This window comes from Zootoca vivipara, chromosome 4, assembly GCF_963506605.1.
Source record: "Zootoca vivipara chromosome 4, rZooViv1.1, whole genome shotgun sequence".
Lineage (NCBI taxonomy): Eukaryota > Metazoa > Chordata > Lepidosauria > Squamata > Lacertidae > Zootoca > Zootoca vivipara.
The window spans coordinates 77,084,869-77,111,471 of NC_083279.1; the positions used below are offsets into that span (position 1 = coordinate 77,084,869).

A 26,603-nucleotide genomic window follows, 5' to 3' on the forward strand; every position below is an offset into this window, starting at 1 on the left:
TAGGAAGCGTGTAATGGAGCTGAGAATAGTCTCTCAAGCATTCCGAATGGCAGTCACATTTATCTAGGGTGTTTCATCTCTCCAAGCCAGAACAGAACTACAAATCTGGGCACCCACGGACTTTTGATCATCATCTAAAAGCTTTTGGGTTCAAGTATTCCCTCTGCTAGTTCTTTAAGGTCACCATTAGCCATTTTTTTTAAAAAAAAAACCTGCAGGAAGTGTAGCTGCATTTTATTAGCCTCAAAAGCCGTTCTGTATCCCATTAATTTTTTCCACTGGAGACAGTGCTAAGCGCTGGAGCAATAATGAAGCTAGCAACATACTACACATGATTTTAGTGGTGTTTAAAAAGCTTGCAATTTAAAACCACTTGAATAATCTAGATTTAAAAATCACTGAAATGACTCTAGCTATATGCATTCTGACTGCAGTAACAAGAAAACCCTATCCTCCAGAAAGCTCATAATGTTGAAAGACGAACTCGGCAAGCACTGTTTTAAGAACCAGAAGTGGCTATTCCTGAACCAACAAACACAGCAGGAATGCAAAAGTTCCCTATTCTTCTGGGCAAAATGCAAAGGAAAACAGAAGTCTTCCTTTCCATAACTTCTTTCATTCTGTAATTAAGACAATTCCACTTTGGTGGATTTCTTCCTTCATGAAAACCTGATGTATGTATGTGATCCTTCCTCCGATTCCTGAGCCCCTGGAAGTGTCCAAACTACAAAAGGCGATTCCATCCAAGGTGATTGTGGTGTGAGGTTGCCATTAAACACATCATCTACTGAAGCTGCAAGAAAGCACAAGGAGGAGAATTACAACATATCTAAGGAAATAGGCCACTGTAATCCTTTTGCCTACAAAACTGAGAAACCTTCTAATGCATATAACCTAGTAGGCATAAAAATATCTTAGTCTTGTAATTCCGGAAGAGTCAAAACTTATTTTTAGGCCTCATCTGCACTCTGCCTTCAAAGCAGTATCACACCACTTTAAACAGTCAGGACTTCTCCCAAAGGCTCATAAAATCATAGATCTGTAGACCTGGAAGGGACCCCAAGGGTTGCCTAGTCCAACCTCCTGAAATGCCTGACAAGATGGCCATCCAACCTCTCTTTAAAAGCCTCCATTGAAGGAGAGTCCACCAGCTTCTGAAGGAGTCTGTTCCACTGTTGGGCAGCTCTTATTGTCAGAAAGTTCTTCCTAATTTTTGGTTGGAATCTCCTTTATTGTAATTTGGATCAATTGGTTTGGGTCCTACCCTCTGGAGCAGCAGAAAAGAAGCTTGCTCTATTTTCCAATTAGATATTTAAAGGTGGTTATCTTTTCACCTCTTCTCCAAACTAGGAATACCCAATACCTTCAACTGTTCCTCATAAGGCTTGGTTTCCAGACCCTTTATCCTCTTGGTTGCCCTCCTCTGCACACGTTCCAGTTGTCAATATCCTTCTTAAACTAGTGCCTAGAACTGGACACTGTACTCCAGGTGGGGTCTGACCAAGGCAGAATACAGCGGTACTATTACTTCCCTTGATGTGGACACTATACTGTATCATGGAATCAGTTGTTTGTTATGGCTGCTGAGAGTTGTTAGGCGATCCCTACTTCCCTCACACTTCCCAGAGTACCCCAAATTAGTATTCGGGACTCAAACCAAACCTCCATTTTAGGGTTTGGGTTTCTTCAAATCAAAGATCCATGAGCAGTTCAATCATCGTGACCTGTGAATAGTATGTGGAGATACAGATTTTAAAAATCTCATTTAAAAACACGACACCAACTTACCGCTGGATGTAACACTAAACTTTCTGTCTGAAAAGCTGTTTGACCGCATGTTTGGTTCACTCATTTTATCCAGAAACTTTGTTATCATCTCTTTCTTCTGTGGATTGGTACTGGACAAATTCAGAACTTTCCCATTCACCATAACTGTCCGTTTGCTGATCCCAAACCAATAAAAGAAGTCAAATAAGGCGTCGCATTTGAACTCGTAGGAAAAGCTCAGGCTCTCTTTATTGACCAGATGGGCTCCAGGAGGAAAAAAATTCTTTACAACATCTTGGAAATCAAACTGTACAAAGAAAAAGAAGGTATATTACCAAATTTTGTACCTTTTATACCTCTAGTTATGAAAGCCACTTATATTAAAGTTTTGGAATCAGGTTAGGATTAATCTTACCCCAAGAGCAAACAGTGGTGCAGCTAGGTCATTTTAGACCCTGGACTTAGTAGTCTAACAGGGAGAGCCCTTTAAACAACCATGTTTTATACTTTACAATTGCTTCCACATTCCTGAAATGTTAGAGCAAAAACAAAGGAAGAGCCCTGGAGGGGAAAAACCTCTAAGGACATGCAGCTTTGCATTTTAAGCTTCCTTAAAAGCACAGCACCAGCACGGCTATAGAAATAAGATGGAAGTCACATTTGTACCAATCACAGAGCAATCACACAGGTGCAGACAGAAAGAAAGATAACATAACAGTCATATGTAGGACAACCTCTCTGTCTAACTCACCTGAAGTTTGTAACTTTCTCCAATCACAGAAGATATTATGTTGTTCATTCCATTCTCAATCTGCCTTCTCATCTTTGGGTGGCGGGTGTTCACAAGCAAAGCATATGTTTTTTCTAAGGATGGATTAGAAATTATTGTTATTTATTAAAGCCAGACCTTACTATTGTATTTCAGATGTTGCTCTTAAACATATACACAAAGTTTTGCTAGGGTTCTCTTCTCTTCTGTGGACTGCTGCTGCAAATCACACACTACTAAGTTAGCAAACGTGTGAGCATGGCACACGTCTTATTATGTAAGGGGACTATGCACCTTTTCTGAATCTGTGAATTTGCTTTAGGGAGGCACTGTTATGGATCATACAGTATGTATTATACACAGTCTAACGTGTGTCATTTTCTCACGTTACCAAGTATGTCAAACGTACGTCTTGTTTGCCTGCTAATCTTGTAAGATGCAAAGCAATCCTTTGATAGTTACATTTGATCGGACGTATAACTGCTGCTGCTGTTATAGATCCCGTAGTCTCTTTAGCACTCTGTGTTATCTAAAGAGATCATTAATTCAAAGAGTACTGCACATGGACCTCCAGTGCCTGTACACAGGAATTAAGCCACTTGAAATTACACCTTCCAGAAGGTCTCTGCTCACAGGAGAGCCTAGTTCAGGCTTCCCCAAACAAAGGCCCGGGGGCCGGATGTGGCCCACGAGGCTCTTTTATGCGGCCCCCAACACCACCACCCCCGCCCACTGCTGTCGCCTGCTCTTAACGGCGCAGCTGCCCACTTCCGGGTTGCTGGAGCGTCGGAAATAGCTTGTGCGCATGCACAAGCATCATTTCCGGCGTGCTTCTAGGTTGGAGGAGGCCCATGTGCATGCACACAAGCTATTTCTGATGTTCCGGTGACCCGGAAGTGCGCTGGAAATCACGTGTGCACACACGTATGGGTGCACACTCCTGCGTGCTCCGGCCCACAGCGCAATTGGCGCTGGTGGCACCGGCCCTCGGCAGTGTAAGTTTGGGGACCCCTGGCCTAGTTCAACACCATTTTGATCTGTTCCCCATAGTCTCTAAATTTATTTTGGTTTGCTGCAAAAATCTGAGTTCCTATTCCCCTTTAAAATGTTTTATTGCCATTTAAGGTTAAACTGCCTTATGTTTTAGGGAGGAGATATATTAAGTATTAAATTCAGATTCCATAGATCTGAAGAGAACACTGCTAAACTTGCCATGATTAAATACTAGACTGGAACCAAAACCACATTTATGCATTTGACAGGCTTTGTGAACCCCAACTTTCTCTTTAAAGTAAAGCCGCCTGGTCCAGCTTATTTAAGTGAAAGTTGAGATTCTCAAAACCCATGAAATGTAAAAGAGTAGCCCTCTGATTATGCTTTCTTCCAATCTGATATTTAATCACGACTTATTTAGCAGTATCTTCTTGGAATCTATGTCGCTGGTTTTCAGAGATTGACTGCCAGCCCCAACCACCTTCCTTATCCTAAGGCAGCCACTCTGATACGACATCCTTGCGGGCACAACAAGCTCAGCCCATGATCTATTTAATTTTGGTACTCTAAACATTTCAACAGGGAAAAAGCCCCAGATCCAGCTTTATGTGCTTTTAAGGTATTTCAGTAAGTTTTGGAGCTCTTGTAGTCCACAGAGAGGTGGACCTAATTGGGATCAAGTTTTCAAATTGATCAGAGTACTCATCCATGGAAGGTCCAGCAGAAACATCCTTATCCAACCAAATAGCAATTTGGGAAACCACCAGTGACCAAAACCGGTTCTGCCACTGGGCAAGCATAACTGTGTCACAGCAGGAGGCATGTTTCACTGATATAAAACCAAATTATATTTTTACATGCTTAAGACTGTTATAAATCGAAGTTGCCAATCTTATAGGGATGTCGCATGGTGACAGCTTCATTTTTAAAAAGGCGTCACTGAACTGTATTTAACCATACCGGATTCAAATTCAACCATGGCTCTTTACACAAAGAGTTTATTTAGATCCAAAATATGCCCTTTACAAAAAAGGTTCACACATAGGTTTACCTTTCGAAGAATTATATTTTGTTCTGACGTTGAAGAAGAATACCAATGGGCGACCCAGTATAGTCTCTCTGTAGTTTTTATAGTCATAGTGGGTGTTGAGTTCTACGTATCTGTTCGGGAGAAGAAAGCTGTGTTAACGCAACTTAGTTGAAAAGCAGGATACAGAAATAGTTTCAGCGTGCGGCAGTTAAGGATTAAAGCAAACTTTGCAGGAAGCACAGAAATAAAATGAAACAAGTCAGATAAAATGTTTCTGGTATTCAGCCACCAAAGGCCATTTACGTGGACAGAGGGGTGAAAATGGAGCTCTACAGAAGGACCCCACCCCGCAAACAAATTTAAAGTGACTGTGAAGTAGAACCACTCTTGGTTAGGAAACTATTATTTTTGAAGCGCCCAGTATACTTAATTAGGCAGGAATTACCACATCTCCTGTTTTGAAGGCTATCCTTTTCAATGTGACTGTTTGTTAAAGCAAAAACAGCGTCATAAAAAGGAGAGAGGAGGACATGTGGTTAAGGATGTGTCACCTTTTCCCTTTATGAAGCCAAGCTTCTGGTGTTTTTAACCTTCCTCTTCAACCATGAGAGAGTTGAATTGGAACTTTAGACCACAGTCTTCAAACCACGTACTCTGGCGTTGGTCCAGTGAAGTAAAAAGAAGGACAAGTTTTTTAAAAAATCCACCCTTTAAAAAGCACAGGTTTAAACGTCTCTGGAAATTGGATCTAGTGCCTACATGCCAGGACTAAAATGCTGGTTTCTGAAACTATGAGAGTTGGCATCCATTAATCACACATCAGGGATTACCAACCCGGAACTTGAGGGCTCCACAGCCACCCTCTGAGGCCTTCTGTGGGGCCCTGTATGCTGGTTTGTGTGGTTGTGTTTATGTGAAATATGTGTGTCCGAGGATGACTGTGAACACATTATGTATATTTTTCTAGTACTGGGGAATTGCCCCTATTGGTAGACAGAAACAGTATTTCGGGTGCGGGGCAGGAGAAAACCAATATTGTGTTATCTCCACAGTCAGGACCAGCAAATAACAACTGACTTCCTACAGCAAGCGTGAGGTTGTCCAGGGTGTAGGGAGCAGCAATGACTGTCCTCTCCCTAAGGCAGTGCTATGCCACAGCCCCATGGCAGCCATGTTACGTTCTACCATGCTCCCCACTGCAGCCATTTTGTGTTATCCCACAAGCTCCATGACAGCCATTTTGTGACAGGTGCCCAAAGCACTTCCTCAAAATTTGAAACTCGTGCAAAAAGGTTCGCAACTCGTGCATGAAGCAGATACTAAGTCCCTGTCATGGTTTTAAACTTTAAAAACAAACAAACTCTTTTAGGTTACAGACATCAAAGGAGGTTTGATTGATCGATTGCTCTGTTTGTGCACCAAGCTGAAGTTTGATGAGCCTGACCAAACTAGTTTAACCAGGGTTTTTTTTTGTTAGAAGGAATCCTTTCTTTCTTTCTAAAAGAGATAAACACATTTAAGCCTCTTGCATTCCACTGTGCTCACAGGGCAAGGAGCAGCTGAATGCAAGGACATGTTAGCGTTAGCTAGAATGCTTAGTGACCAGTCTGTACATTCTTAAGTGCAAACCATGGAAGCCCCATAGGAGAAAATGCATTAGCCCCACAGAGGTCAAGCAGAAGTATTTAAAATTCCAATACTCTGGGACTCAGCTTTATTTCAGTCAAATGCTTAAGCCTGCTTGGATAGATCCATGCGGTTGCCTTCTATGGAAACTTTAAACCACTCTAAAGTTTCATTCTATTATTTAATTAAAATTTCATTATTATTATTTAATAAGTCCCCAAACTGGAATAAAGATAGTGAGTGTAGAGGCATTTTGGGGGAGAGGGGGTGAGAGAGAGAGAGAGAGATGGGAGGCAGAGGGAGAGATGGTAACAGAAACAAAAAGCAACTTGTTCTGCTTTATATTACTGTTGTTGTTGTTGTTTAGTCGTGACCGACTCTTTGTGACCCCATGGACCAGAGCACGCCAGGCACTCCTGTCTTCCACTGCCTCCCGCAGTTTGGTCAAACTCATGTTCGTAGCTTCAAGAACACTGTCCAACCATCTCATCCTCTGTCGTCCCCTTCTCCTTGTGCCCTCACTCTTTCCCAGCATCAGGGTCTTATCCAGGGAGTCTTCTCTTCTCATAAGGTGGCCAAAGTATTGGAGCCTCAGCTTCAGGATCTGTCCTTCCAGTGAGCACTCAGGGCTGATTTCCTTAAGAATGGATAGGTTTGATCTTCTTGCAGTCCATGGGACTCTCAAGAGTCTCCTCCAGCACCATAATTCAAAAGCATCAATTCTTCGGCGATCAGCCTTCTTTATGGTCCAGCTCTCACTTCCATACATCACTACTGGGAAAACCATAGCTTTAACTATACAGACCTTTGTCGGCAAGGTGATGTCTCTGCTTTTTAAGACGCTGTCTAGGTTTGTTATTGCTTTTCTCCCAAGAAGCAGGCGTCTTTTAATTTCGTGACTGCTGTCACCATCTGCAGTGATCATGGAACCCAAGAAAGTAAAATCTCTCACTGCCTCCATTTCTTCCCCTTCTATTTGCCAGGAGGTGATGGGACCAGTGGCCATGATCTTGGTTTTTTTGATGTTGAGCTTCAGACCATATTTTGCGCTCTCCTCTTTCACCCTTATTAAAAGGTTCTTTAATTCCTCCTCACTTTCCGCCATCAAGGTTGTGTCATCTGCATATCTGAGGTTGTTTATATTACTAGATCAGTTAAATACAGAATGCATCATTACTGCTGCTTCTGTAAACACATTGTCACATTTGTTTAGGCAAAGTGGTTTGCTTTTTTTTCAAGCAGGCCATTTTTACTCAATTTCACACCATATAAACCGCTAATCCTGCATGGGTTCGGCTACTGGTATTTGGCTCGCCATACAATATAGACGCATCTCCCCAGCTTGTATCTCCCCAGCTACAGTTTAAAACTAAAATTGTTAATGCATTGGAAGTACAGAGATGGTACAACCGACAAGCCAGGTTCATTTCCCCACCTCAGCTTATGATGTGGTTGTTGGACTGTGTAAGGTGGTAACGCAGGATACCAGTCAGACACAGGAAAAGTTGGATGGGTGGTACAGACTCCCATGAGTCATTTTTCTGGCTGAACCACAGTCATGCTGTTTATCCCCTGAAAGTGATTAATTTGAAATGTGCTAGATACAAGTTAGTCCGTGCAAAAATTGTACTCCATTTCTTAAATGCCAATTGCAAGGCACTGGAAAAGACTCAAGTCACTACGTCTTTTTGAAAACATCATCTACCAAGACAAATGGGCCTAATTTTCCACCGCTGAAAATCAGCGTAGCTGGTAACCAAGCAGATGTTTCTAACCAATATTTCATTTTAATTTATGCTTGTCTTCACAAATATTCGCCCATATAATATACATATACCAGAATCTTAAATCTTTCAGAGTTGGTAAAAAAGGTAAAGGTAAAGGACCCCTGACAGTTAAGTCCAGTTGCGAACGACTCTGGGGTTGCGGCGCTCATCTCGCTTTACTGGCCGAGGGAGCCGACGTTTGTCCGCAGACAGTTTTTCCAGGTCATGTGGTCAGCATGACTAAGCCGCTTCTAGCGAAACCAGAGCAGCACATGAAAACACCGTTTACCTTCCCGCTGGAGCGGTACCTATTTATCTACTTGCACTTAATGTGTTTTTGAACTGCTAGGTGGGCAGGAGCTGGGACCGAATAACAGGAGCTCACCCAGTCACGGGGATTCGAGCCGGCAACCTTCTGATCTGCATGTAAGCCCTAGGCTCTGTGGTTTAGACCACAGCGCCACCCGCGTCCAACTTCAGAGTTCGTAGCTCACATCTATTTGGATTTTGTAAAGAACTTGCAGCAAATTCTGCCATAAAATGCATACCGTATTTATAAAGTGTCGCTTTTCATACCCACACCATCCCTTGCACTACTCTGATTGTTTTATATATTTTTTAAGGATTTTGACAGATTGACCCTCCTCCACACCTAATTATTCTCCCCCTCTTCCCAGTGCATCAATGCAAGTATTTAAATTGCTGCAAAGGCAGGAGGGGCATCTTAGATCTGCAGAAGCATTATTGTATATCACCCATGTGTATATATGGAAGATCTTGGAAGTCCAAATATCAATGAGCTGTGGGACACACAGCAGTTATAGCCACTGAGAAAAAGGATAAATGGCTGTTTTCAGGTGTCAATATACACATTCCTGCCATCTTCCAGAAATAGCCATAAAGATTAAATTTGGGGCACCTCTGGACCGGGGACTCAAGAGCATATTGCAACTTTAAGCTTGGCACAATTAAAGTGGATTTAAGTGCTTTGTTGTCCTAGTTCAATCAAACCACTTTTTTTTTTAAAATGGAACTTTGTGTGGTTTGGAAAGTTGAAATCCACTGAGAATTGTGGCATGAACGAATTGTCAATGGAAAGACCTGCAAACACTCCACAAGCAAGTTGGAATGAATGCTCAATGAAGTCTGGACAATAAAGACTAAAAGCTTTGAGTTTGAATGCCAACAAACAGGTCATCTGGAAAAGCCCTTGGGGTTTTTTTTTAGTACTGAGCTGGGGGCAGGGGGGGGGAGGAATTGTCCCATACTAGTACTTGCCTGTAAAAGGGATTTAGGGCATTCAAACTGGATAGCAATTCCTGCAGAAAACTTTGGGATCATGGAATGAATAAGTAAAGCATCACCTTGCCTACAAAGGTCCGTATAGTTAAAGCTATGGTTTTCCCAGTAGTGATGTATGGAAGTGAGAGCTGGACCATAAAGAAGGCTGACTGCCGAAGAATTGATGCTTTTGAATTATGGTGCTGGAGGAGACTCTTGAGAGTCCCATGGACTGCAAGAAGATCAAACCTATCCATTCTGAAGGAAATCAGCCCTGTGTGCTCACTGTAAGGACAGATCGTGAAGCTGAGGCTCCAATACTTTGGCCACCTCATAAGAAGAGAAGACTCCCTGGAAAAGACCCTGATGTTGGGAAAGATGGAGGACACTAGGAGAAGGGGACGACAGAGGACGAGATGGTTGGATAGTGTTCTTGAAGCTACAAACATGAGTTTGACCAAACTGCGGGAGGCAGTGGAAGACAGGAGTGCCTGGCGTGCTATGGTCCATGGGGTCACGAAGAGTCGGACACGACTAAATGACTAAACAACAACAAAGCAATGCATAACTATTTCACCTTTAGATTCTAAACACTGGGAAACTGTCGTTTAAACTAATTGCCACATATTGAAAGAGTTTTAGCTAAGCCTAGCAACCATCAGTTTTAAATAACCGCTCAGATTCGTTTTCTCAATACAGTAATGTAATGTTAACTGAGCCAGACCCTCTAGAGACATTCCAAATAGTGTCTCACACCCAGCCAGTCTTTTTTTGTTCTTTTATACAGTAAGCTCAGATCACAAGGCAAAAGTTGCATCTACAGCTGAAGATTCCCAAAGGCTATGATGCATTCTTTTCTCTGCCGACCAGATTTTCAGCAAGAACAGCTTCACAGAGCCAGGTTTTAGCAAAGGAAGAGTTTCACCCCCGCCTGCAACATTGGTTTTAGAGAGGCCAAATCTTTGCATTGTAGGCCTGACAAAACACAAGAACCAAACAGGATTTCAGCTTGCTCTTTCAAACAACCAGAGTAAATAAGAATAAAAGGATAAGCTGCCACACCCTGTAGTTTTCAAGGAAAGAGAACCAGTCTAAATAACAAAGAGGTTACAGTAAAATAAAAAAATTCCTTCAGTAGCACCTTAAAGACCAACTAAGTTTTTATTTTGGTATGAGCTTTCGTGTGCATGCACACTTCTTCAGATACAGTGAAGTAAAGAGGTTACACATAGGGGAAGGTAGTTGCCCCACAATAAGGAAATAATTTTTTTAAGCCTCTAATTGAGGAAAGCAACAATATGAAAAAATAACAATAAATAAATAAAACAATAAATAAAACAATAAATAAAAATAACAATATGAAATATATGAAATGTGAAATATGAAAATAAATAAATGTAATATGAAAAATTGTTTTTCATAACAATATGAAAAAATGCTGCCTATGTGGCAGCATGCCCACCACTGCATGCTCTTGAGGGAGGGGCTGTAGTTATTTGCATGCAGAAAGGCCCCAGGTTTAATCCCTTTCAGACATCAATCTGAAACACTGGGAGCTGCTGCCAGCCAGTGTATGCAATACTGAGCAAGATGGTCCGACACTGTATAGGGCAGCTACCTCTGTTCATGGGCCTATTTCTCCAGGCTGCAAGGCCCTCCCCATCTGCTCAGATGGGACGAAGTGTCCTAGGCTCATAGAATTGTAGAGTTGGCAGGAACTCTATGGAGTCTCCCATTTCAGAGTTGCTTCCCTGAAATGATCATAGAATATGCAGCTGTCCCAAACGGGGATCGAACCTGCAACCTTGGCATTACCAGCACCACACTCTAACCAACTGAGCTACGGTAAGAGAATGAAAACGCTGGTCCCTGAAATGTCCCATGTTTTTCCTCTTGCCTCCTCATTCCCTTTCTCCTTATAGAATCATAGAATCATAGAGCTGGAAGAGACCACAAGGGCCATCCAGTCCAACCCCCTGCCAAGCAGGGGGTTTCATGTCTCTTAGACATGAGGCTTCCTTTGATGACAGCTTGGAAACTATAACTTGGGCAGAATTCAGCAGCCAGATTATGAACTGGGACTAGAAAGTCTGAGCACATGACATCAATCCTGGCCAGACAGCACTGGCTACTGACTATAGTTTCCGGACTCAATTCAAAGCGCTGGTTTCGACCTATAAAGTCTTATGTGGCTCACGATACCTCAAGGACCATCTCTCCCCATATGAACCAAGCCAGACCTCGTGGTCTTCATCAGAGGCCTTCTTCCATGTACCTCACCTGAGGGTGACCAAACAAGAAACGGGCCTTTTCTGTAGGGTGCCTTCCCCCCCCCCAATATGCAAATGGATCTTCCCAGGGAAATATGCCTGGTGGCATCATCATATCAGTTTTTTAGGTGCCAGGCTACGACTTTTCCTCCCCACTCAGGCTTCCATGGTGATGACCAGCTAGATGCTGCCAAGAAGTTCAGAAACAAGGCATGAAATATATTACTATTAATTGTGTCCTCCCTCAAAGAGGGTGAGGCCTGGAGACCGACCGCCTGTGTTGTGGGTGGGTAAGATTGGTCAGCCACAACACCCGATTGGTAGGTCCCTCGATGTTGGGTTCAATCTGGCCAATGGGGTGCAGTCTAAACGGATCGAGGGACTTATATATACCTGTGAGGGACAAGGGATACAGGGAAGTCCCTCCCATCTTAAGTTCCAGCCCATCCCCAAGCGCTGGAGAGAGTAGGGAGAGCTCTGCCTCCAGCGGAGAGTCAGGAAGTGGTGTCCGAGGCTCAGGCAAGGTTGCGGAGCCCATGCCCCAGGTGGGACAGGAAGATGGGAGCACGGGGGGAAGGCCAATCCCCCCAACTCCGGAATTGCGACGCAAACGTAGGGGGAAGAGGTTGGGTCTCCCAAAGCTTCTTTGCTGGAAGAAAACGCGCCAATCGCCATTCGGAGGTTCTGACACCTCACCTTAAGCATGTATATAGATCGTTCTGACCACTGTAAATAATCAGCACTTAATAAAAGCCTAAAAAGACTATGCTGGAGTCGTTACTCTAGAGTAGCCACATCAGGCCCTCTGACAATACCCATGCACATGACCTAGAGCTTCCTCTTTCGGTGCGTGCATTCGGAACCCGCCCACCCCTCCCTACTTTTAGGGATTTTGCGTTTGACCTTGCTATACCGTCGTGTGTCATCTGTCATTGGGACAGGGGCACGGCAGGAATTTTCCCCACTTGGCTGATTGACTGTTGCCTTTTGGGTTCTGCCTGCCATGTAGCAAATCGTCACAACTTTTAAGGTTGCGGATAGGCACTGGTTCAGGTGATAGGAATGGGAGAACGCTCTCGCTATCCCTATGTGGAGGGTATTCCGTTAAAGGAATCCAGGGACTCAATTGGTTTGGTCAACCCCTGAGAGGGGGTTGTGCCTGTGCCTGAGTCCAGGGGGAGATCTGGGTGGCGGACATAGTCTGTTCCTGGCTTTCCAGGTGTTCACCCTTGGCTGACCTATGCTGGTGCCCTGGGTCAGCGCTACCTGCAAGGGTGCAGGGAGCTAGTCGAACCAGAGCCTATGCAACCACTCACTTTCTGTAATCAATAAAGTTGTGGCCTAAATTCTGCCAAAAGCCAAAACTAAAATTTGAGTCAAGTGTGAAATTATTTAGGGGGAAGGTCTCTGGGTCTGAACACGCAACTGTATGGTTATCCTTCTGAACCCTGTTGTCAAGTTAGCACTGGAAAATCCCAAGGCAGTGAGGGGCAGAGAAGCATGCAGACAGAGATCTACAAGACCTCTGGTGGTCTGTAGTGACTCAGCAACTGTTTTTGAATCAGCAGCTTAACAGAAACAGCTGAAACAGCAAAGAGGGGAAAAAGGATCTTCTACAATAACCCGGCCTTGTGCTAATCCCTTCTCTATCTGCTTTGGTGTTTTCAGATCAAGGAAAGAAATCCCTGGGCTCAGCATGTGTTCTGAGGCATCCTGTTCCTTAAGATTTTCTTTTTAATGTTCAGCAGAAACCAAGTTAAAAAGGAAAAACTTAAAGGGAGTGAAGCACTCTATCCTTTGAGGGGTTGTGGGTGGCTGAAGGGATCCCAAGGTCCTGGGAGACAGCCAATGATAGTATCAGACCTTTGTCTCTCCCGAAAACTCAGGATAAATGCACCCTTTCCGTCAGTTCTAAGGCCACATTTGCGCCCACCTACGTTTAAACCACTATGATACCACTTTAAATGGTCATGGCTTCCCATAAATAATTATGGGCCCTGTTGCTAAGAGTTGTTAGAAGATCCCTCCTAAAGTCCCCTCCCCCGGTTCCCTGCAAAGAGGCATTGATTGATAAATCACTTTGAGAACCCTGGCTGTGCAAGAAGAACATGGGTCTCCTAACAACTCTCGGCACCTTTAACAAACTACAGCTCCCAGGATTCTTTGGGGGAAAGCCATGACTGTTTAAAGTGGTAGCAAAATGCACATATGTATGGGGTGAATGGGACCTAAGTTTATGTCCTCCTGAAATTTCCCATCTGGTTCCGGTTGGTGAACCTTGAGAGTTCTAGTTTGAAAAACCAAGCCTGATGTCTTTTCTAATGCACCCCACAGTGGAAAACTGGTGATGCCCAGTTAACCACTAAAGGACCCTTCAGATCATAAAACCCAAAGTCCCTTGGATACTCTTTTTCCAAGGCGCTGCCTAGCATTCACCCTTATCCAATACCCAATGACCTTCTCGATACTTCCTTTTTTACAAATTAACCTGCCGACCTTTGTATGATGACACACCTTGAGTAATTGCCATTATCAGTCTTCATATGTTCAGGCTGGGAGCAGGAAAAGGAAAGGCATATTCCTCGTGCTCAGATGCACTCGATAATTGACATTTCACATGTTCCAGAGCTAAGCCACAGTGCTGAAAAAACTAGTTCAGTCCTGCACTTTGATATTTCCACCCAGAGAAAAGAGAGCAAATGAGCTTCAAATCCCCAGCTAGGTGACAATAAGAACAATAAGGAAAATGAAGTTGGTACAGGAGTAAGCTACTACTGCTGCTGTTTGAAAGAGCAGGCAGTAAAAGATGGTTATCTATATAAGGTAAAACCCGCTAAGCAGTTTCCATAACCCCTGGGCTATGGTGTAATGGGGAATGACCCTCCCAGCTAAGTGATAAGAGTACAGTATCTGCTTTGCATGCAGAATACCCCTGCCTGAAACCCTGGGGAGCAGCTGCCAGTCAGTGTAGACAACAGGGAGCTAGATGGACAACTGGTCTGACTTGGTATATGGCATCTTCCTATGAACCCACACCTATTTCATCTCTTTCCAGCCCATTTCCACAACAAACCAACCAAGTCAGCACAAACACCCCCAAATACTACTTACTATACTGCAATAGTTTCACACCACCTGCCATAAACCCAGAGCTTTTATACTTTTCATCCATGTTCCGGCAACCTCACAAAGTACCAATCCTGCTTCTGGTCTAAGATGACCTATAGGGGTTTGGACCTACAAATAAGTCTCCCTTTATTCTCGCTCCCTCCCCACAAGGGCTCCAGTGTCTTTGCTAGCCCGCATGGCATGTAACAATTCAACAGGTGTAGTTTCCCAGCTAGCAGGGCGGAAGCCTGGATCTGAAGGTGGAGGCATCACACCTACTCCCCCAAAATGAAGGGTGCCTCCCCCCCACCAATCACGAATGAGAAGGAAGTTAAGCTACCTCTTGAAGTAGTCGGTGAGTTTGCAATGGTACTGCCCGTCCACGTGGACGGAGCCGTCGCTGATCACCGTGAAGCCGCCTCCCAGCCGCCGGCTCGGCGGGCTCCGCACGGTCAAGGCGCCCCCCGACAGCTGGAAGGACTCCGGCTGCAGCAACGCCAGCTGTTGCAGAGGCAGCACGGCCATCTCGCAGTTGCACGTCCGGAGGCTCTGCAGCTCCCCCGACGAGACCGAGGTCAAGCTGGGCCGGACCGAGTTGCACGAGTCGGACCCGCTCCAGACGGCCATGGCGGCTGAGGAGCAGCAAACGGAGCAGCAGCAGCGACGGGCTCTGCAAGGCACTGCTAGCAAGCGGCGTCCGCGCGGGCGAGAAAAGCGCTTCGGCGCAGCTCCGCCTCCGAGCCGCCGGGGAGCGAAAGGGAGGAGGAGCAAAGGGCGGACGGCGCCTCCCCGCTTCAGTAGGGTGCAAAGTCTGCAGAGTTTAGGCGGCCTTGTCCTGCAAACTTGGCCTACCAAAGCAGCGGTGAGCAATCGGCTGTCGAGTCTTTCCGCTTTTCCCGCCCTCTCCGTCTCTTTCTGTGGGGTCACGGACTCCAATGTAGCCTTTGGAAGCCGGCAGCGACGCGCTTCTTATGGGGGTGTTATTATTGTCTGCAGCAGCGCAACTGGACGCATTCCTCTGCCCAGCTGCAATAAAACATGTCTCTCCTCTGTGGGTCTCTGTGGGCGCACTCCTCCATGGCCTTTTAAACACTATTGGGGGGGGCAAAAAATTAAAGGAAAAAAACAAATCTGTGGACATTTCCAAAATATAAGATAAAAAACAAATAAAACCTACATACAGCAATAGTGGCAAATGGCTTTAGATACCTATTAGGTCCATAAATTACCATATAGCATATATTCAACTCATCCTGTGTGATCATCTCAAATTCCTTTCCATCTGCCCTTGCTCGTCTCTCAACAAGCTTGGAATCTTTTGCAAACTGGCAACTGAGATCCACAGACTGTATCAATTATCTGGGAGTGACAATACTTTGTGTGGAGCTACAACTCAATCCCTGGATTCAATGGATATGCATTGGCGTAATTGGCCCAAGGTTTTAATAATATACAGTGTGCTTTTTCCCGGGAGAAAGCCCCATTTAATTCAGTGGGGCTTGCTTCTAAATGAATGGGCCTAGAAAGCAGTAATCCTGTGCAATACTTAACTTGCAAGTTGGTAGTGAGTCAGCAGGACTTAATGTCTAAATCACCAGGCTGGAAGACAAGTTGTTTAGAGAGATTTGGCTGACGTAGCTTGTCCTGCAAAGGTGAGATAAGTTACACCCTGCTGCAGTTTCTTCTAGAAGTACTGCCAGGTGCATGGTGCAAATGCATGCATGACACATATCTGCACGAACTTTGATTATGCTGATCTACAAGTCCCTTTTCACCAGTCAATACTACCCACCCATGATATCCAGCAACCAGAGACAAAACAACCAATGCCACAACTGGCCAAGCCACCACTTTTGGTTTGTTGAAAAAGAGGAAATGCCTCACCCCAAAGAAGACACAGATTTATTTACAGTCTGCACACGCTACTTTTTATGCATTGTTGTTGTTTAGTCGTTTAGTCGTGTCCGACTCTTCGTGACCCCATGGACCAGAGCACGCCAGGCACTCCTGTCTTCCACTGCCTCCCGCAGTTTGGTCAGACTCATGTTGGTAGCTTCGAGAACACTGTCCAACCATCTCGTCCTCTGTCGTCCCCTTCTCCTTGTGCCCTCAATCTTTCCCAACAACAGGGTCTTTTCCAGGGAGTCTTCTCTTCTCATGAGGTGGCCAAAGTATTGGAGCCTCAGCTTCACGATCTGTCCTTCCAGTGAGCACTCAGGGCTGATTTCCTTCAGAATGGATAGGTTTGATCTTCTTGCAGTCCATGGGACTCTCAAGAGTCTCCTCCAGCACCATAATTCAAAAGCATCAATTCTTTGGCGACCAGCCTTCTTTATGGTCCAGCTCTCACTTCCATACATCACTACTGGGAAAACCATAGCTTTAACTATACGGACCTTTGCTGGCAAGGTGATGTCTCTGTTTTTTAAGATGCTGTCTAGGTTTGTCATTGCTTTTCTCCCAAGAAGCAGGCGTCTTTTAATTTCGTGACTGCTGTCACCATCTGCAGTGATCAAAGAGCCCAAGAAAATAAAATCTATCACGGCCTCCATTTTTATGCATAGAAGCTTGTTTGGAAATATTTGCAATAACATTAATAGAAATATGATTACAGTACCGTAATTGCCCCGTAGGGGGAAAGTTAACCAGGTGAGCTGTGTGCCTGCTTCCCTTGCTGTTCAGGTGCTAACTGGTGGTGGGGAATTTAAGTCCCTTGGTGCTGCTATTGCTGTGTTTAGGTTCTTCATCTTAAAAATGGAATGAGTCTGGACAGCAGCCCCTTCAAAGAGAGGACACCTTCAAACAGAGTTCTGTCCTCTGTAAAGTAGGGCACATGGGCACCTTAATTATATTTAGCACACAGAATATATTAAAAAAAAACCCTGTCTATTTCAGAGCTGGGAGTGTACAACTTAAGCTTGAAAGATGTAAACGTGTTTTCTTTTAAAGAGCTAGGAGATTATAGCACAACAGCCATTACTCTTTCTGCACTTATGTCCTTATGTCCCACCTGGAAACTGCCCACAGAGAGTTTGCAGCTGTAGCCTGATAGAATGGAAGCTGCTAGGTGAAAGGGAGGGGGAGAAGCCTGGTGGAACTGACTTCCCAGCAGAGTTGTTAGTGTGGCCCTGCTTGCCTTCTCCTGCTTCCCTTCTAGCCCTCACTGCAACCTGATGGAATGGCTGCTGTAAGATTTACTCTTTAACACTCTTCAATATGTGTGTGTCTGTGCTTTTGCACCTGACCCGCCTCCTATACTCTAAATTAAAATCTGCTTTTTTAAAAAGCTGCTTCTATTTTACTGTATTCATCATACGTTGCATACCACCCAGAAATCCACATTGCATATAAATGTTTTAATAAAAGCAGGCGCATAGCAAGGGAGGAGCGTAGGGGGCGGGCCGCCCCTAGTTCCAGTCTAGCGGGGGCAGTGCCCGCGGCCCCTAGCCTGTCCCTCGCCTCCTCCACGCACTCGGCCGGCGCTCTGCTTCAGAGTGGTGCCGGCCGAGCAGAGCAGCAGCACCAACCCGCACAGACTGCGCATGTGCTGACATGCGCAGTCTGTCCTGGTGCGTGCGTCATGCGTCATGACATCACGACGCATGCGTCAGGATGCATGCGGCAATGCCCTGCCCCCAGGGGGTGCCGCCCCGGGCAGCCAACCGGCACCGTTCGCCACTGAATAAAAGCATTTTTTTTGTATAAGAGTCCGATCCATTCTATAATAAAATTGTAGATAGAAGAGAATAACCCTGAATGCTTTTGTGAGCTCCTTGAAAAAAGGGGCTTGGATAAACTAGTTCTTCCTGTATCTTAGTAAAAAAAAAATCAACCAAAAGGGGGAAAAGAAAGGGCTGGATAAAAATAGACTAAACAAAAATTTCACAATCATTACAGGAATCACTGTGTCAAACATTTGTATCATGTGAGTCTTATGAAAGCATTTGCTGCGTTTCCAGAGTTGTTTTGACAGTTCATAGAACATTTGTTGCAAAACTCTCAGGGTGCAGAATAAGAAGTTTATTTTAGTGAGACCTCAGCTTGCCTTCAGTTACTGCAAATTGGAAAAGCATGTCCAGAAATTAGTGGCTCATATTTAAAACTGCAGAACCCTTTTGGCCATTTTGGTATTATAGCTATAGAAATTTGTGCACACTCTCCCTCTGATATGAATTACCGTAGATACATTTACAGCAGAACTGATCTCAATTTTCTGGCTGAGGTCCATTTATGGACGAAACATTCACCTATGTGACCAAATTGTTTGAATGAAGAAGAATGTGTGTGTGCTGCTAGGTGGGGATGAGGGAGCTGTACATTCAAGAACTGAAATAGTTTCCATTTGAGATAATGTGCTCCAAAGGCAGAAATCTTGAGAAATCCTAGAAATCCTAGATCAGTGGTACAGGTTTGATCTCTCTAATTTTTTGTGCGTGCATTTGAAATAGGAATATTCAGTCCAAGTCATATCAATTTGTTTTAAATCAAGGCAGAGAAAACACAAGTACTGAGGCAATGGCCCTGTCTTACATGCATCTAATTGTGCACCTGTAACAGAATGTTGTCACCATCTGGAAGCGGAAGCAAGTGTTCAATGAAAATGCAGAATTCTGAAGCCGGTTCACATACAGAATCCATACCTGTACAAAGAATAATTTCCTAAGGTCAAAAACAATAAAGTCTTGTAGCACACATTTATTGTGGCACATGGCCACAATGGGAATGGAAGGCAAATGGATAGGCTAATACAATTCCACTCAAATTAAGGTGAAATATATGCCATGGGCTTCAAATATACTCAGGGCCGTCTTAAGCGCCCCTGGTGCCGTGGTGCGACAGATCCCTCCGGAGCCCCCCCGCCCCGTTTCCCAGTGCGGTGGGCGAGGACAGCGCGGCTGCCACAGGCGCTGCTGCGCGGCGGGCAGGCAGGCACAGCGCGGGTGCTGTGGGCGCAGCTGCGCGGCGGACCGGCTGGCCAGCGGGCGGGCGCAGTCGCGACGCCCCCCTGGCAGGCCGGCACCGTGGTGCCCTGCGCCACCCAGCCTGGCCGTAGGGCCGGCCCTGAATATACTGTGCAAACAATGTTCTTGCGTTTCTGGCATCCTACTGATGCTGTGACCTCGGAGTCTCAGTGCACAGATGATTTTGTTGGCCTTGTCCTACTGTAGCATCTCATGTAGAGAAAGCTTTCTTCTCACACATCAAAACAACAAGAAGCCTTGAGGAAGACACACACACACACTCTCTCTCTCTCTCTCTCTCTCTCATGTTTGTGTGTATAGATCACTACATTATATCACCCTTGTATTGTTACACCCACCCCAATCTCAGCTGGGAGAGATTTTATGGGTCTCAGTTCACACCTTAGGTTTGGTTTTCTTGGAATGAAAGTCGCTGCAGAACTGATGTTTTCTGTCGCACAAGGTTTGTTTTCACTTATACTAGTACTCCGTCAAGTTTATAGGAAGATTTCTAATGCTGCAACGCTGGATCTAGCACACGGTAGCCCATCCTCTTCAGCAGAAATTCTGTCTGAGAAAAGTTTAAGACAACAACCTGGTTTTTTTCCACCATGGAAATTCTTGCATGGGGCGAGTCTGCTAGAGCTTATGTTAGTTTAACCTACTTGGGAGACCTGTCATTTAAATGAATGCTCATCAGGCCGATCCTTGATTGTGGTTTATGGCAGATGTTGAGTCAGAAGAATGATGTTATAGCAGGGAAGGGTGAGATTATTTACACCAAACATTCAAACCACAGGGATGGAGAAAGTGGAGAAATTCTCCAGAACTAAGCTTTGTCAAAACAGGAGGCGAAAAATGACTGGAAGTGGAGGGAAAGCTGGTTTTACTCATGTTCCCTCCATCCTGCAGGAGTTAGTCACCATGGAGACTTGCTTATTTTCTCCCAGAGTGACTCACAAAATGAGCTTGCAACAGTGCAAAGAATTTAGATTAGCGATACTTTGCAAAGACGCATTGGTGTTTTAGAACATGATATATATATGTTTATTCTGCTACAATATTGGGTGGCACCAATGGGGGGGACAGGAAGGGCGTGCATTTCCCCAAACCAAAAGCTCAGCCCCCCCCCTCTTGCTTCAGCGATCTTAATTTGGGAGACAACTAGCCCACCTAGAAATATACTTTGTCCCTTCTGTGCCAACCCCCGGGCAAATTTTTTCCCACTGGAAAACAAGTGCTGTTTTATATTCCTTTTTGCACACCGCTTTGAACATTCTTTGACTCAAAAGTGGTTTGTAAGTGTTGTAAACAAACAAAATTTGAGAACCAACCGATGTGCTCGCATTGATAATAAAACTCTACAAGGCTCAAGCAAACAGAATGCATTTGGGTCTCCACTTAGGTATATGAACATACAGATAATAATTTCAGCCAGTACAGTGAAGGAACTGCCTTCAGCCATGGAACCATTACTTTAAAACAACAAGCATAAAACATACATCTTTTGAAAAGTGATGGTTGCAGCCTTCTTCAGGTGTTCAGTGCAAATGTATGAAAAGAGTCGCAGGGTTGTGCACACAAGCCCTGAGTAGGAAAAGGGCTTGTAAAGGCATTCAGCTGAAAATGCTTTCAAGTCTCCTTGTCCTTTCAGACAAGGGTCTCTCCCAGCCCTGTATTGGGATGCTGGGAATTGACGTAGATGCTCTTATCGCTGAGCTACAGACCTCCCCCAAGTAGAAAACCTGATGGACTGATATTCAAAGGAAATATTGACAGACCTGAAATCTTTGAAACCTGACGCTGCAACAGCAAGGGTCACAGGTCATAACAGATGAGAGCTGGGCAGGCTCAAGAGAATATGAGATTATGTATGAAAGATGGCACAGAGTCAAATGGGTTTCATGTTCTCAACAGGCCGTGCTGGCAGTGAAGCATCCTCAAGGATACTTACGCAATGGCCCCCAAAGCCATATTGAGAAACTACAAGAGCGGTATGTGGAGTCAAAGTGTCTGACTGCAGTTCTCTTCATATTGATTGTGTAACTGTTATCTCTAGGAATGCTGTAGAGTTTACATTTTTGGACACCGTAAAGGATTGTGTCTCCAAACAAGCACGCCCATGCCTTGAGTACTGAATTCTGCTCTGTGAATATTTCAAGAAAGCATGTCCAGCTGTGCAGTAGGGATTTTCAATGTGGAGGAGCGTGTTGTGAGAGACCCCATAACAACCATAGTCCTAAGGAGAACAACTTTATAGCTGTGATTCATGCATTGTAGCAGGGTTTGATTAGATCACCGTTGGGTTCTCTTCCAACTCTGCAGTTCTGCTATACGGTACATCTGGAGGGCACCATATTGTCTAACCCTGCTGACTGCCTGGATTAAGAGAAACTACTGTTTTGGTGGTAGACTAAGAAGAGTCCATCATTGCTGTTTTCAGAACTGTGGCCAGAAGTCTGCAGTGAGCCCTGAGGGATAGCACAGTTGGTAGAGCATGAGACCCTTAATCTCAAGGTTGTGAGTTTGAGCCCCAAGTTGGGCAAAGGATTCCTGCACTGCAGAGGGTTGGACTAGATGATCCTTGTGGTCCCTTCCAACTCCCTTCCAAATCTGTGATTCTAAATTGATTAGAATAACTCCGTCACTTTTCTATCACAACACCACCAGAGCAGTTTTGTTTGGTCTGGATTTTATTTATCTGGTTTAGACCTATCCTAGGGGCTCAGAGTTGCTTACAGACAGTGCTTTTTTTCTAGAAAAAGGGGTGAAGGAACCCCCACTTCTTTTGATAGACAACCCTAAGTTGAGGTGTTGGAACACACCAAAGAGGTGGTGGAGCTCAGTTCCGGCTGAAAAAAAAAGCCCTGCTTAGAGACCTAAATGTTAATAATTCTGACTCCCAATGGCTAATGATCTTAGGATCACAATCTTTGTGCCACAGCTTCCTTGTTTCACATGAATGCCAGACCTTCCAAGTGTCCCTATTTTCTAGAGAAAGTCCCAGATTTACAGAAGGCATCCCGGTTTCTGATTGGATCCTGGAATGTCCTGCTTTTCCTTAGGATATCCCTATTTTCATCAGAGAAATGTTGGAGGGTATGGAGTTATGTGACACCCCCCCCCTCCCAAGCCACGGAGAGAAGCAATTTATACTTTAGAAGACATCTGAAGGCAACCCTGTATAGGGAAGCTTTTTTTAATGTTTAATGTTTTATTATGTTTTTATATATGTTGGAAGCTGTCCAGAGTGGCTGGGGCAACCCAGTCAGATGGACAGGGTATTCTTATTCTTATTCAATCGGACGTCTCTGTTTTTATTGGAGAAATGTTGGAGGGCATGGAATCCTTATGGAATGGGGAATGTTTTGAGGGCCACATTCCTTTCTGGACAACCTTCTGGGGGCCACATGACAGTGGGGAGTGAGGTCACAGCATACCCCTCAACTGTCCCGGGAAAACTGAGTCTTATCCCCCCCCCCCCAATGTGAGAGCACTGAAGCCATTTTGGACAGTGTGGTCTCGTGCTGTGTTCTTGCCCTGGAAAAAGTGCATTTGGGGGGCTGTGGTCTCGTGACTTGCCCCAGGAGCACGACCTGGAAGAAACATGGTCCCAGTTTTTGGCCTGGACATGTTGGAGAGTATGCCAGAGGCACAAGTGTGTGGAGCAACAACAAAAAAGTGAATTTTACCTATTGTACAGTAGGCTATGTTCTTCACTCTCACACACCCTACCCAGGCAAGGAAGAAGCATGATTGCAGTTCAAGGGCATATTCCAGTCAGGCAAAAACACGCAAGGAGGGTGTGAAGCAGCGCTGATGAAGGGTATATGCTCAGAAGTATATGGGACATGGGAAGAGGCTCCAGGCCTCAACTTCTCCACCCTTTGGTTCAACCAGTCTGGTGTCCTCCATGTTATGAACTACAACTTATCCTGGCTTGGGCTCGTGGAAGTTCTGGCCCACAACATCTGAAAGGCACAAGTTGGCTGCCCATGATATAATCACATCAGAAATGTAGTGTGGTTGGGGCGAAACATGGTTTAGGGTGCTTCAAAGAGAACGTTATAATTTTGTTCCTTTGGACTTAAATACTACATGGAAGTAATCCATGGCAGAGCAAGAGCTGCAGTTCACATAACACCATTATTATTATTATTATTATTATTATTATTATTATTATTATTATTATATTGAATTTATATCCGGCCCTTCCTTCCAACAACAGCGCCCAGGGCAGCAGACACATCAACAGCGAACAATACTAAGAAGCATTCTTAAACAGTTAAAAACATTCTAAAAACAGCTACAGTGGTGAGGGTGGGGTGGAATTCTAAAAACCTTCTTTGAAGATGGTTTGTTTTCTTCCCTTGTGCTTTGCAGCTCTTTTTTTTTTTTTTTGGCTCTTTGTCTTGCTTGTGCATCACGCAAAATAAACCTGACAGCCATATGCTGTGTGGATTACATTTTAAGTGTGTGTGTGTGTGCTTGCATGTTTGGAGAGGAGGCTGGAAATGCTGTAATATTGGTGCAATTAGTAGCCCTACTGCCACCTCCTGGTCAAAATGATGCCGGCAGCACGAGAAAAACAAAAGAAAACGAGGATTCAAAGAGGAACCATCATATTTGCTTTATTTGTTTATTATCTGCATGTTTAAAAAATACACAAGGCAAGATGCCAGCTGTCGTCTCCATCTGGCAGCTTAATGATGTTTCAAGACAGGTAATGAATTGGGATTATGGGGAAAGAATAAACTAAATACTTGAAAGTGACTTTTAAAAAGTGGTGCCTGTGTTTGCTTGTTTTTCTCTTTACCCCTCAATTCCCTTTTTCCTTCAGTAAAGGAAATGACTGCAGAACATGCTGTTGGAAAGTGCCCTGTATTTACTGACATTTTGTAAGCTGCTCTGGAAATCTTTTTGGCTGAAGGGCAGGGTAAAAAATGCTTGCAAATAAAAGATAGGGGTTGGCTTGATGGATCGGGCCAACATGGAGATTCTAGATGTCATTGCAAATAGTCCTGAATAGACGTATTAGCCATGCATCTGCCTAATTCCATATATTTATAAGAACATAAGAAAAACACTGTTAGATCAGGCCAAAGGTCTATCTAATCCAGCATTCTGTTCTCACAGTGGCCTACGGAAAGCATGAAAGGAGGACCTGAGCGAGACTGTACTTGTGATTCCCAGCGACTGATATTCCGAGGCATACTGCCTCCAAGAGTGGAGGAAGAAGATAGCCACAGTGGCTAGTAGCCATTGGCAGCCAGACCCTCCATGGACCTGTCTGATCCTCTCTTAAAGCCCTCCAAGTTGATGAATGTCATCACCTCTTGTGGCCGTGAATTCCAACATTGAAAGCAGGATTGCATGTAACTGCCCTGATACCATCGTGAGCACAAACCGTTGCAAATGCACAACGAAAAGGACATGGGGGTGGGTGCTCCTAAATTTCTCTATAATTTCATCAATCGCAGTCGTGGGTTTAAAAAACACTGACAAGGAGGAGGAGCCTCATTTTCTCACAAAGCAGCTAAAGTGCACCTCTTGCTTCATAACTCTTAAGTCCTGCAAGGCAGACTAAATACTTTAAGAACAAAATAAACAAAAGCCTGAACTCCTTGCTGGCCCTGATACAGCAGTGCTCTCTGTACCCACTTCTCGATGAGCCTGTTTGTTACTATGGTCCCTGCCTCCAGTCAGTCTTGCTGCAGTTTAGAGTAGATTCCTTGGAATCAAAACATAAAAAGTCGCTGGAAGGCTCTGACCTCCTCCAGCGCACAAGCTATGCCTGCACTAACCAGCTTGGCTGCAAAGGATTATGCTAAAAGTACCCTGTAGATGGCACTATTACTTCTGGAAAAAATAAAATTTTAGGGTCTGCATTAGTTAGGTTCCTTATTGCAAGGCTGTCTGTCCTATACAACATGCAGCGGGAAAATTGCACTGAGCTGCAATTTTCTGAGTCAAGGAACTAGGGGAATTGTAGCTCTGCTAGCGGAACAGCGGCTTCCTAACAACTCTCAACACCCTTAACTGTTCCCAGGATTCAACGGGGGAACCCATGGCTGTTTGAAGTGGCATGATACTGCTTTAAGCACATAGTGCAGATGGGGCCTAAGAATAGTGTGAAAGGCTTACATTGAGGTGCAAAATACGTTTATGAAGCAACCAAGTCCTTGAAAGCTCCACAAACAGTTGGGTTGGTTTCTGCTGCCTCTTATCTTTTTCCTTTTCTTTGATAGGGTATATGGGATATGTTAGGTAGAAACTATGTGCTTTATAGAACTGAGTATCATGCTACAGGTCTGAATCGATTAGGAAAGGTTCAGAAAATGTCAACACTACCCAAAATTAGAACCTGCTTTTTTTAGACGTCAGTCCTCAGGAGGGCCGGCCCTACCTTTTGGAAGAGTGAGGTGGCCACCTCAGGCAGTTGGCTCCGGGTGTCATGATAGGGCACCGAATTGTTTGTTACTGCAGTTTAATAATTAGTAGCATTAGCAATATTAGCATTGTGTTTTTTTACTGCATGGGTGAGGGAGAGGTGCTTGAGGGATTCTCTGCCTCAGGTGCCAAAATAACTTGGCTGGTGTGAGTATTTTTTTAAAAAAAAAAACCAGAACTCTTGGGCCTAGACAGTATTGGGCAAGCTGCTATCAACCTCATTTCCCACTTTAGAGAAACAAGGACTATAATGGTCTTTTTACATAGTTGTAGTCAGGATGGAATATGATGAATTTGATAAGAATTTCTAAGTAATGCAGATGGATAAAGTTTCCAAGTAGTATTAATGCTTTCAAGCACAAGCATTTCACAATCACATTTTGCGAATCGGGCTTTCATAACGGTTTGTGGAATAATCAGCATTGTTTTGACAGTACAAAAGAATCATCTTTGCTTTTTTGTTGTTGTCCCCTAAGATGAAAACAATTGTGAGGGTTTTTTCACCTCAGTTGAAAGCATATGATCCCCATTTATTAAAAAGGTAAAAAAGGGAAAGTATCGAGTCAGCCTGGTCAGTCCTAC

At 44.4% G+C, this 26,603-nt stretch overlaps 2 protein-coding genes across 2 annotated transcripts; both read right to left on the reverse strand.

Moving 5' to 3' along the window:
- Positions 1–205: 205 nt before the first annotated feature.
- Positions 206–15,302, reverse strand: MEDAG (mesenteric estrogen dependent adipogenesis). Its single transcript, XM_035115878.2, has 5 exons — positions 14,951–15,302; positions 4,581–4,690; positions 2,519–2,631; positions 1,789–2,074; positions 206–793 (listed from the first exon to the last, which is right to left on the reverse strand). The coding sequence occupies exons 1-5, from the start codon at positions 15,235–15,237 to the stop codon at positions 660–662; spliced, it is 930 nt and encodes a 309-aa protein (XP_034971769.1). The 5' UTR covers positions 15,238–15,302; the 3' UTR covers positions 206–659.
- On the reverse strand, positions 4,699–14,944 carry LOC132592011 (uncharacterized). Its single transcript, XM_060273806.1, has 2 exons — positions 12,318–14,944; positions 4,699–11,895 (listed from the first exon to the last, which is right to left on the reverse strand). Exon 2 carries the CDS (start codon positions 7,288–7,290, stop codon positions 6,388–6,390), a length of 903 nt encoding a protein of 300 aa, XP_060129789.1. The 5' UTR covers positions 7,291–11,895; positions 12,318–14,944; the 3' UTR covers positions 4,699–6,387.
- Positions 15,303–26,603: the final 11,301 nt, after the last annotated feature.